The 13,030-nt window shown below is 38.7% G+C and overlaps 1 protein-coding gene across 5 annotated transcripts in view; it reads left to right on the top strand.

Annotated features, from left to right (window-relative positions):
• The window catches only part of Ofd1 (OFD1 centriole and centriolar satellite protein), a 48,424-nt gene that overhangs the window by 478 nt on the left and 34,916 nt on the right, over window positions 1-13,030 (top strand). For 4 of the 5 annotated variants that reach the window (XM_041639983.1, XM_041639981.1, XM_041639979.1 and 1 more), the window contains exons 2-5: window positions 43-141; window positions 3,680-3,880; window positions 7,708-7,776; window positions 7,858-7,888. In XM_041639983.1, coding sequence (XP_041495917.1) covers window positions 49-141; window positions 3,680-3,880; window positions 7,708-7,776; window positions 7,858-7,888 — 394 coding nt within the window. In that variant the 5' untranslated portion in view covers window positions 43-48. The remainder of the gene's footprint in view (window positions 1-42; window positions 142-3,679; window positions 3,881-7,707; window positions 7,777-7,857; window positions 7,889-13,030) is intronic. The other variant, XM_041639982.1, reaches the window with a different exon arrangement.

The following is a 13,030-nucleotide window of genomic DNA, read 5'->3' as shown; positions in this document are numbered from 1 at the left end:
GGTCTCCTTTGCCGCTAGGTAACTCATCATTTTCTCTTCCAGTCCGCCATGTCCCTCAAGTGTGATGTGTTGAGTCAAGATGAACTGCGCAAAAAGCTGTACCAGACGTTTAAGGATCGGGGTATACTGGACACACTTAAGGTATCAGATGTAGGCATGGCTGTCCTTAGTTTCACCAGTGTAACCTCTGACAGTAGGTAGTTCCACATTTAAATTCAGCCAGAGCTTGGATTCCAAAATCACTAAAATATAGATTGTATCGGTGAGCTACATTTTGAAAATGTTGAGTTTCAGTCGTCTTAAAAACCATATAATAGATTTATTGAACCAACATTAAGGTAGCACATAGCATGTATATAGTGAAAACATTGTAATAAGTCTGAGGTGCTGTTACAAATCTTGTTTACAATCTAGATTTGATCCTGTTATGTATATGTAATGAAAGCAGAAGGGGGACAATTGTGGGGACAGGACAGGGTGGGGAGGGTGACGGGAAGGTGAATATGAGCAGAGCACAACAGTGTACACAAAATGAAACCTGTTATTTCTTTGCTAACTAAAAAACAAGAAATTCCGTAGATGTACACTTTTCAGAATAGGTGGTTTTAGAGTCTCTTGATGACACTACATAGACAAATATGAAGAAGTTATTGCTTATTGTGTAACAGTTTTGAGAAATGGATTTTTTTAAATCTATACTGGAATGGTAGCAGGTGTGTTGTCGCATGCTTTTCTTTAATTCCAGCACTTGGGAAGCAGAGGCAAGCACATCTCTTGATTTGAGGGCGGCCTCGGCCAGCTAGCCAGTTTCAGGTCAGTCATGACTGCGTAGTCAGACCCTGTGTCAATAATATTAAATAAAAATAGAATATATTAGAGTGAACATTTACTGTGAGTAGCAAATATGTACTAGTGCACCTTAAATTTGGGTAACAGCAAAGTGTGGAAGAGTTAGTTCAATGTATTTCATTACAATATGCCTTTCAAAAATACATTTTATATTTAGAATTGGAAATTAAGGAAAGGCGAGCCTGATTTTTTTTCCCACTGTTATTGTTTTATTAACTTCATAAAATACGTAAGACTTGTATAGAAAATACAAAGAAAGCAGAAGGGAGAATCATCTTTGATAACCATAAACTGGTATAAGGTGTATGTATCATTTTAAAATTTACATTATATGATGAGCCTTTCTTTGTTTGCTCAAGTTGCTTGAAATCCTTGCTTTTAGCGGCAACAGATTCATCTTGGTTAGTCAAACATCACACAGGTAACTTTCTACTATTTGAATGCTTAGCTTCTACTAAAGTCTACACATGATCTATTGTGCCTGTCATTTTCTGTCTAGCATAGAGAAATCCCATTTCTGAGAAAGAGACATAAGTAGGTTTTGGCCAGTTTGCAATGTTCTGCCTCTGCCTCTTGAGTGCTGGGATTACAGGCCAGTGCCATTATGCCCTGGGGTATGAACATTTTTACCAGTGTATGTATCTGGGTCTGAAATGGTTTTTACAGTTTATATTTCACAAGCAGTTTGGTGATATATTTCAGTGTTGCCCTGACACCTTCTAACAGTGTAACACTGAAAAAAAAAATCTCATTGCTTCGATCATTTCTTTGACTATTAAGTTCATTGTACTTTTCTGCCCGTTTATATCTGTTTTTCCATGAGAATGGTTAGGGTGATAATATTTTAAGAGCTCTCTTAATAGAATCTATTGATTTGTGTTCTATTTGGCTTTTAAAATATTGATGCCTAATTTTATATAGTCAAACTAAGTTTTTTTATTCTCACGTCATTGAATATTTACTTTTGGGGATGTGTGCCCTTGTGTGTTCTGGCTCCTGTGTATGTAGTTGCATATGCATATTTGCATATTTCTGTCTTCATGAGCCATCCACTTTGTGTTTTGTGATCAAGGATCACTGATAAGGGTAGGCTGGTTGGCTATCAAGGTGAATAAAGACAGGTGTCCTCCTGTCTTCATCTCCCTGGGGCTGGGATTACAAACATTCAGCACTATGCCTAGCTTTTGATGTACATGCTAGGGATTGAAGTCTGCTTCTTATGTTTGCACAGCAAGTATTTTAGCAACGAGCCCTCTCCCCAGCTCTCTCATTTGAAATGTTAGAAAGGCTTTATCTTTTGTCAACTCACTCCCCCATTAATGATACTGGATTCAACCACCTGGATTGATTACATTTTATCAATCTATAATATAGAAGAATCTTTTCATTTCTGGTTATGTCACATTGCAAATTAGACTTGATAGTCCTTTACCTCACATCTCAATTTTATTTGGTATTGACCAATGGGTATCTTTGTCTGTAGCCCTTGTTCACTTCCCAGCTATAGCATGGCTGGCTATTTAGTTTATTAGCCCAACTGGATGACATTTTCTCAAACTTAGCTAATTTTTACTTTCTTTTTTAAAAATATTTATTTATTTATTTATTTATTATGTATACAATATTCTGTCTGTGTCTATGCCTGCAGGCCAGAAAAGGACACCAGACCTTAATACAGATGGTTGTAAGCCACCATGTGGTTGCTGGGAATTGAACTCAGGACCTTTGGTAGAGCAGGCAATGCTCTTAACCTCTGAGCCATCTCTCCAGCCCCTAATTTTTACTTTCTAAATTCAATGACTGATATAGATTAAGCTACAACTTTTAAATTTTATAGAATTTTTAGTGGTTTAGTTTATATTGTTTTATTATTTGATATGAATTTGTATTTATAGTCAATTACAAAGTCATTTAGGTATAGGGTGTTTTTGTTTATTTTGTGGGTTTTGTCATAATTGGTGGTTTTTTGAGACAGTGTCTCACTATCCTGCCTCAATCTTGTGGGGATCATCCTGCCCCAACCTTTCTAGTGTTAGGATTACAGGCATCTTCTACTATATCCAGTTTAGGTATATATTAAATGAAACTTGTCAAATCATTTGTTTATATTTGGTCTAGTTAATCCATTTCTGAGATGTGTGTGACACAAATCTTTTCTCTCATACTTTGAGTTTCCGTCCCATTTTGTGAAAAGTGCCCTTTCATACTACTGTATATTTTTAAGATTTATTTTATATATGTCTGCCTGAGTGCATGTATATGTGTGTGTGTTTGTATATGCAGGCAGACCAGAACAGGCTATCTGATCCCTTGTGTTGGCAGAACACCCAGGTGGCTTGTTTTATAAGTACTAGAATCTAAACTTCAATTCCCACGATTATAAAACAGATACTTTTAACTACTTTTTTTTTTTGAGACAGGGTCTTTGTAGCCCAGATTGGTCTTGAACTATTTATAGAGCCAAGGATGATCTTGAATTTTCCAGTTTATTTGAATCGTAGACTGCCACAATCCACAGTTGAGATGAAGTGGCAAAATTTTTCATATGGCTTAATTTCTTCATCATAAACAGCTGAAATTGCTTTTTGAGATGTCAAATTATGGTCTATGGATGGTGGGTGTAGGAACTGGGGAGAGAAAGTTTTTGTTCAAGCCCACTTAGGGATAAGATAAATTGTGAAAGAAGTGCTTCCTACTTTTTGCCCATGGATCTAGATTCATTTTGAAAGTGAAAGAAAGAATTCAATTAATGTGGCAGATCTGTGTGTGTTTCTATTCTGGTAAAATGTATCTCCTTTTGTCTTTCTTTTTTTTTTCTGTTTCTCACTAGACACAACTCCGAAAACAGCTAATTCATGAATTGATGCATCCTGTATTGAGTGGAGAAGTGAAGCCTCCGTCCATTTCAGTGGAAGGGAGTGCCCTCCTAATAGGCGCTTCTAACTCGCTGGTGGCAGATCACTTACAAAGATGTGGCTATGAATATTCACTTTCTGTGTTCTTTCCAGAAAGTGGTTTGGCAAAAGAAAAGGTAAATTCTGGTATTTTTGAATTTTCTCTTGACAGTTTCTTCCTCTAATAACCGTAAAGTGGTATCTAATTCCTCTGCTTGTCTTTTGACTGGCTAGCTTCATTTCTTGTTCATCTTTGATTTATGTCATCCGTGCACAAATGATTATCAAATGTGACTGTTATTAATGCTTTAGTATTTCAGTCTTTTGTAAAATAGTGGTGTGTGGAATCACAAAATGTTTTGGAGTTGAAAGTGATGTTACAGTCCATGTGGTTTAAGTTAGACTGGTAACTGCTGTTTCTGTAATGTTCGCTGTGAAACTGGCACTGTGCTAGGTACACTGCAGGGAGCACATGTGTTACAAATGATGACGCAGAATGTAGACAGGTGAAGTGATTTGCCCAAGGTGAGTTGCTTCTAAATAGCATTGCAGGGCAGAACATTTTGTTTTCTTTTTTTTTTTTAATTTTTTTTTTATTGCGAAAAGAAGAAAAAAAAACATAAACAAAAAAAACAAGTTTCCACCTCCTCCCAGCCTCCCATTTCCCTTCCCCTCCTCCCACCCTTCTCCCCCTCCTCCCACCCTTCTCCCCCTCCCCCCACTCCTCTCCCCCCCCCTACCTCTCCAGTCCACAGAGCAGTCCGGGTTCCCTGCCCTGTGGTAAGTCCTAGGTCCTCCCCGCTCCGTCCATATCTAGGAAGGTGAACATCCAAACTGGCTAGGCTCCCACAAAGCCAGCACATTAAGTAGGATCAAAACCCCCTGTCATTGTCCATGGTGTCTCATCAGCCCTCATTGTTCGCCATGTTCAGAGAGTCCGGTTTTATCCCATGCTTTTTCGGTCACAGTCCAGCTGGCCTTGGTGAGCTCCCCGTAGATCAGCTCCACTGTCTCAGTGGGTGGATGCACGCCTCGTGGTCCCGAATTCTTTGCTCATGTTCTCCCTCCTTCTGCTCCTCCTTGGGACCTTGGGAGCTCAGTCCAGTGCTCCTGTGTGGGTCTCTGTCTCTATCTCTATCCATCACCAGATGAAGATTCTATGATGATATGCAAGATATTCGTCAGTATTGCTCTCGGATAGGGTCATTTCAGGTTCCCAATCCTCAGCTGCCCAAGGAGCTAACTGGGAACCTTCTCGAATTTTGCATGCAAATGGATGGAAATAGAAAACACTGTCCTGAGTGAGGTGTCCCAGACCCAAAAAGATGAATATGGGGTGTACTCACTCATAATTGGTTTCTAGCCATAAATAAGGACCACGGAGTCTACAAGAGGTGAACCTAAAGAAGCTAAGTAAGAAGGTGAACCCAAGGAAAAACATATAGTTGTCCTCTTGGCTAAGGGAAGTAGACCAAATTTCCGGGGAGAAAATGGGATCTTGGGGATGGGGTGGGATGGGGGTAAAGGGAGATGGGGAGAGAAAAGGTAGAAGGGAAGGAAGGGGGACCTGGGAAACAGGAGAATTGGGATAAAGGAAAGGTGGATAGGGGAGCACGGAACCACAATTCTTAGTTAAGGGAGCCAGTTTAGGGTGGGCAAGAGACTTGACCCTAGAGGGGCTCCCTAGTGCCCAAGATGAACATTTTGTTTTCTAACATGTTCTTCATTTAGATGGCTGCAGGTGTTTCTCTGCTTTGCATAAGAGAAGTGCAAAATACATAATTTAAGAAAATCTATAATAGTAGCACATTCCTTACGTCTTACTACTCTAATGATTTTAACTAATTCTTGTCACTGTTGAACATTATAGTCACATTTTATTAATTATTTTAAAGTCAGACATTCTCAATACTTGTACATTACCTAAAATAGAATTTTGTTTTTAGAATAGTTTTAGGCTTGTAGCAGAATTGAGTGGAAAATAGTTTTCATATACTTTATCTTTCCCACATGCACAGAGTCCTACACAATCATCATTTTTCATCTTGGGATACATTGATTGTAGTCAGTGATTCCAAATTGGCACCAAATTGTCAATCAAGTCTATGTTTTACATTAGGATTCATTCCTGATGTTTTCTCTGTGTGTCTTTGTTTTTGTTTGTTCTGCAATTGTCTCAAAGTTTTAAGAAATAAGAGCAATGTTAGTATTCTGATGAACAAATATGGTATACTTTATTAACTATATTCAACTTGTCAGCATAAATAATTTATTGTTTAATCTAGACATGGTGGCATACATCTGTATTCTCAGCACTAGACAGACAGGAGAATCCCAAGTTTTAGGCCAGCTTGGTGAGTCTCAGGCCAACCAGGTATACATAGTAAGACCCTGTCTTAAAACAAGTCTTAAAACAAGAATTCATTTTTAGCTCATCTTCTTTCTTATGACACATTTTACAATTTTGATTACTGTGTGATAGCTATATAATTATAGTAATATGTTGGAAGCATGACATGAAGGTACATGAGCCCACTGATCTCCAGAGAAACCAGGAATGTTAAGTCTACATGATTGTCTTTCTAATGGGAAAAATGAAAAACACATTCTTCCATCCAGAAAGCTGAGAATTGCAAGTGATTGATGGCCTGGTGATCTACATTATTTTTTGGGCCATGCCATATCAAGCTCCTACAACCAGGACTGTAGAGACCAGGCCAGACCCTTAGGTCCTTAAGGCTAAGTACAGGTAGTATATTTTTAGAACCTATCTTCTTGGAAGAAACGACATGTGCCCTGAGTTGAGTTTCAATGTAATTGTGTTTCCTTTTGAATCAGAGATTGCATCACACCGGGAAACTTTTTCCAAATTATCCTGGGCTTAAGTACATTGGAAATAAACTACCTGTTATTAGACTTCTCTAAGTGTGATCCAGGTCAGCGAAGTCAGTCTGTACCGGGTTTTCATTCCGATCGCGTTGTGCAGTATGACACCTGCAGGGACCCTCTCAGTAATAATTAAACCAGTTCATATCATTAATTGTTTCTAATAACGTAAATGCCAACCAGAGCTTCTTTAAAGGGAAACCATGTGAAAATATATTTTCTCAGTGTCCTAAGGATAGAGCTAGTGCACAATACATACTATAGTAGAAATATGTATATCAAGAATAGCTGTGTGATTAAAACTATTTCAGGTACACAATAGTCATTCATAGTTTAGAATAATAAAAGCTGAAGTTTATTCACATTTTTATATAGCTGTAAGGACCCTGAAATTCATTCATAAATCCCCTGGTTCACCAAATAGCTGAGTGTTATCTGTAAGGCATTCATGATTTCTTTCATTTCTGTTAGTGTTTGGAGGTTAATTACTTGGTTAAAAATATTTTATCTGAGCCGGGCGGTGGTGGCGCACGCCTTTAATCCCAGCACTCGGGAGGCAGAGGCAGGCGGATCTCTGTGAGTTCGAGACCAGCCTGGTCTACAAGAGCTAGTTCCAGGACAGGCTCCAAAACCACAGAGAAACCCTGTCTCGAAAAACCAAAAAAAAAAAAAAAATTTTATCTGGATTGGCATCATGGCTTAGCAGAAAAAGGCACTTGTTATTAAGGTTTGATGGCCTGAATTGGAGTCCTAGGTCCCATATGGTAAAAGGATTGGACTAATTCCTGCAAATTGTCCTCTGGTCTCCACATATACACCATAGCATGTTCATTCCTCCCAATACACACAAAAATAAATAGATGTAATTTAAAAAGCAACAAATTATTTGATCCTTCTGACCTCATTATATTTATTGTAACTTGTTGGCAACATAAAAGCTTTGTTTTTGCATTACTAGGTTAATTATATATAATATTATTTTAAATCGAAATGAGTCTTAATTTTATATTCAGTAATATATCATTTAAACTTATTGGTAGACAAATTTGTATACTTAAGCTTTTTTTCTCTCTTTAAGGTATTTACTATGCAGGATCTATTACAGCTCATTCGAATCAACCCCTCATCCAGTCTGTACAAATCACTGGTAAGAGTGTTTCATGAGCAACTTTGATTTGCTACTTATAAGTGAGTAATTTAATAAAGGTAAAATATTTTCTTTTAACAGATTTCAGGATTTGATAAAGAAAACCAAAAAGGTAGGAGACTTCATTTTTGTGGAGAATAGCAAGATTTTTATATATGTTTTTTCTTACAAAAATATAAAACTTGTGGTTTAATGAGAAGAATAGGAAAGTTAAGTAGAATCAGAACATTTGATTTTCCTTGCTGACCATGGCTTGCTTTTAAATAAGCAACTGTTCATATGTTATTTTGATAAAGATACCTTATTTCCCCACATTCTATGTTTTTAATAAGTCTTTGATAATCAAGTAAGGACACTGCAGACAGTATTCAAGAGCCCAACTAGCAAATGAAAAATACTCTTTACAGAACACTTAATGTTTAGAACATTTGCTTAATAGCTCCCCGCCCCATAAAAAAAGCTAGTAACATTAGCTATTTTTGTATATTAGATATCCCCCTCAAATGTAATTTATGAAGTGTTAAATGTATCAGTTTCTTTAAAATATTAATGCTTTTTTGTAAGTTAAGTTTTCATACATTCTTGATGAATTACCTCAACCCTGGCTTTGATAATTACTAAGATTGCCAGACCATACTTTAGACTTGGTATTAGGCTTTGTGTCTTGAACATAAACTGGCAACTTAGCTGCTACTGATAGTTAATCTTTCATACATTCTTGATGAATTACCTCAACCCTAGCTTTGATATTACTAAGGTTGCCAAACCATACTTTAGACTTGGTATTAGGCTTTGTGTCTTGAACATAAACTGGCAACTTAGCTGCTACTGATAGTTAATCTCTTGGTCTTTTTTTAAGTAGCCTGTGACATGTCACAGTGGTCCTTTTGTGTTTAGATTTTTGATTTGTCATCTCTGGTAGAAAGTTCATAAGCTTGGAACTTAATGAACAAACATTTGCATGTCTACTTTCAGCTAGCCATTACTTTTTGACTTTTTTGCCAGAGCTCTTGGAAGTGATGTTTGCAGTAAGTTAATTGGCTTACAAGATGTTCTAGGCTTCCTACAACATAGATCATCCCAGTTGAATTTTATTATGGCAACTGACCCCACATTCCAGAGTGAAACAGCTCGCAAAGGGTAAAGCTAGATAAGTTTGTACAACAAAATAAAGTGTATTTAGACATACAAGTGAATTATTATACAAAATAAAAATGACTCTCTTTTATCCCATACTGCTAAGTATATGAATAGATAGACCCTACATTCTGAACTTCAAGGCCATGTGCTATTTAGTGTAACTCTGGTTTTGATGGAGATGCCTATTTCTACTGTCTCATGAGGTGGTCACTAAGTTCATGTGGTACCTGAAATGGGGCTATTGTGACTGAACAGTGAACTTGGCTTTAGTTGAATTTAAATTCAGCTGCCCACATGGCTGCCATATTATAAAGCACTGTCCTAAACTATGCCACTAATAGTTGTTGCCAAAATATTGAGAAGGAAATTTAGAATTTGAAGCAATATTTAGAAATAATCGACTTTACTATAGATAATTGTAATAGCCTTAAAAGATTGTTGCCCATGAGTCCATAATGTACTTAAATGCTTCTGGTTCAAAAAACTTCTGACTAGTAGCTATTTAATGTGGTAACATTTCTGGAAGTCAGAGAAACGGAGTAGCATTTGTGTTAAGCATCCAAGTACCAAAATTTGGATAGAGCTCTTTGCTAACCATTTTGTTAATTTTGGCAAAAATCAGTACAAGGAGAGCTACAACTCAAATTTAGGATATTAGGTGATCTCTGGATAGATGTAGACTGTGGCCAAACAGTGTTACTATAATGTTCTCACTTAGGCTTATGGAGGGCTGAGCTTCCATAATTGTAAATTAGTGGAGCCTAGCAGCTGAAGGAATTGGACTGTAATGTAGGTGATAGTTACTTATATGGAAGGACTTAATAATAATTGTGAAATTGCAGTTAAGTCTATAGGTAGTAGATAGTAAGAGCCAACTTTCTCACTGTTAGAATGGGAAATTTGGGCCAGCGAGATGGGTCAGCATATAAAGGAGCCTGTTGCCAAGCCTGACTATATGAGTTCCATCCCCAGGATCCACATGGTGGAAAGAAGGAACTGACTCTGTGACTGAGAATTTAGATAATTTGTGTATAATTTGTAGATAGGGGAGTGATGTGTTTATAAGGGGGAGTTGTGAGGTTTCCGTATGATTCTGCTTATGTAAAAGAAGTTACAGTTGGGGGAATAGAATTTTAACATCTTTAGTAGAGAGGGATAAAAGATTGTAACTTGGGTGATGGAGCAGAAGTCCTTTCAACTGTTTAGACCATTTTTTTTTATTGCGAAAAGAAGAAAAAAAAAACATAAACAAAAAACAAGTTTCCACCTCCTCCCAGCCTCCCATTTCCCTTCCCCTCCTCCCACCCTTCTCTCCCTCCTCCCACCCTTCTCCCCCTCCCCCCACTCCTCTCCCCTTCCCTCTCCAGTCCACAGAGCAGTCCAGGTTCCCTGCCCTGTGTTAAGTCCTAGGTCCTCCCCCCTCCGTCCATATCTAGGAAGGTGAACATCCAAACTGGCTAGGCTCCCACAAAGCCAGCACATTAAGTAGGATCAAAACCCCGTGCCATTGTCCTTGGTGTCTCATCAGCCCTCATTGTTCGCCATGTTCAGAGAGTCCGGTTTTATCCCATGCTTTTTCGGTCACAGTCCAGCTGGCCTTGGTGAGCTCCCCGTAGATCAGCTCCACTGTCTCAGTGGGTGGATGCACGCCTCGTGGTCCCGAATTCTTTGCTCATGTTCTCCCTCCTTCTGCTCCTCCTTGGGACCTTGGGAGCTCAGTCCAGTGCTCCTGTGTGGGTCTCTCTCTCTATCCATCACCAGATGAAGATTCTATGATGATATGCAAGATATTCATCAGTATTGCTCTAGGATAGGGTCATTTCAGGTTCCCAATCCTCAGCTGCCCAAGGAACTAACTGGGAACCTCATCTTGGGCACTAGGGAGCCCCTCTAGGGTCAAGTCTCTTGCCCACCCTAAAGTGGCTCCCTTAACTAAGAATTGTGGTTCCGTGCTCCCCTATCCACCTTTCCTTTATCCCAATTCTCCTGTTTCCCCAGGTCCCCCCTCCTTCCCTTCTACCTTTTCTCTCCCCATCTCCCCTTACCCCCATCCCACCCCACCCCCAAGATCCCATTTTCTCCCCGGAAATTTGGTCTACTTCCCTTAGCCAAGAGGACAACTATATGTTTTTCCTTGGGTTCACCTTCTTACTTAGCTTCTTTAGGTTCACCTCTTGTAGACTCCGTGGTCCTTATTTATGGCTAGGAACCAATTATGAGTGAGTACATCCCATATTCATCTTTTTGGGTCTGGGACACCTCACTCAGGATAGTGTTTTCTATTTCCATCCATTTGTATGCAAAATTCGAGAAGTCATTGTTTTTTACCGCAGCGTAGTACTCTAGCGTGTATATATTCCATACTTTCTTCATCCATTCTTCCATTGAAGGGCATCTAGGTTGTTTCCAGGTTCTGGCTATTACAAATAATACTGCTATGAACATAGTTGAACAAATGCTTTTGTCATTTGATAGAGCATCTCTTGGGTATATTCCCAAGAGTGGTATTGCTGGGTCCAGGGGTAAGTTGATCCCGAATTTCCTGAGAAACCGAAACACTGACTTCCACAGTGGTTGCACAAGATTGCATTCCCACCAGCAATGGATGAGGGTACCCGTTCCTCCACAGCCTCTCCAGCAAAGGTTATCCTTGGTGTTTTTGACTTTAGCCATTCTGACAGGTGTAAGATGATATCTCAAAGTTGTTTTGATTTGCATTTCCCTGATTGCTAAGGAAGTTGAGCACGACCTTAAGTGTCTTTTGGCCATTTGAACTTCTTCTGTTGAGAATTCTCTGTTCAGTTCAGTGCCCCATTTTTTAATTGGGTTAATTAGCATTTTAAAGTCTAGTTTCTTGAGTTCTCTATATATTTTGGAGATCAGACCTTTGTCTGTTGCGGGGTTGGTGAAGATCTTCTCCCAGTCAGTAGGTTGCCTTTGTATCTTGGGGTAAATCTAACCAAGGAAGTGAAAGATCTATTTAACAAGAACTTTAAGGCATTGAAGAAAGAAATTGAAGAGGATACCAAAAAATGGATGGACCTCCCTTGCTCTTGGATTGGGAGGATCAACATAGTAAAAATGGCAATTCTACCAAAGGCAATTTATAGATTCAATGCAATCCCCATCAAGATCCCATCAAAATTTTTCACAGATCTGGAGAAGACAATAATCAACTTTATATGGAAAAACAAAAAACCCAGGATAGCCAAAACAATCCTATACAATAAAGGATCTTCTGGAGGCATTACCATCCCTGACTTCAAACTCTATTACAGAGCTACAGTAATGAAAACAGTGTGGTACTGGCATAAAAACAGAGAAGTCGACCAATGGAATCGTATAGAAGACCCGGATTTTATCCCACAAACCTATGAACACCTGATTTTCGATAAAGGAGCTAAAAGTATACAATGGAAGAAAGAAAGCATCTTCAACAAATGGTGCTGGCACAACTGGATGTCAACCTGTAGAAGAATGAAAATAGACCCATATCTCTCACCGTGCACAAAACTCAAGTCCAAATGGATTAAAGACCTCAATATCAGCCCGAACACACTGAACCTGATAGAAGAGAAAGTGGGAAATACCCTACAACAGATGGGCACAGGAGATCGCTTCCTATGTATAACCCCAGAAGCACAGACATTAAGGACAACATTGAATAAATGGGACCTACTTAAACTGAGAAGCTTTTGTTTTTTTTTTTTTGAGACAGTTTCTTTGTGTAGCCTTGGGTATCCTAGAACTAACTCTGTAGACCAGGCTGGCCTTGAACTCATGGAGATCTGCCTAGCTTTGTCTCCGAAGTGCTAGAACTAAAGGAAGGCATGTGCCACCACTGCCTAGCTGTTTAGATCATTTTTATGAGACCGACGCAGTGCCTACTGCGCTAAGGCAGCACCTTGTTTAGGCCAGTTTTTAAAAACATATTTAATTCCCTATTGATGGAGACTCAGTCATTTGTTTTTCGCTATGAGAAGCAATAAGTGTGCATCATGCACATTTTGTGACTTTATCAAAAGTTAGTACAGCAGTGTAAACTCAAAATAACTAGGTTAAAATAATGAACATTTGAAATATATAGGGACACTGACAAATTGCTTTCCCCATG

Source organism: Microtus oregoni, unplaced genomic scaffold, assembly GCF_018167655.1.
Source record: "Microtus oregoni isolate MIOR12 unplaced genomic scaffold, Mior012 000061F_ref0000440, whole genome shotgun sequence".
NCBI lineage: Eukaryota > Metazoa > Chordata > Mammalia > Rodentia > Cricetidae > Microtus > Microtus oregoni.
Note: the sequence above shows the minus strand (reverse complement) of the source record. Positions and strands in the feature narration are given on the sequence as shown.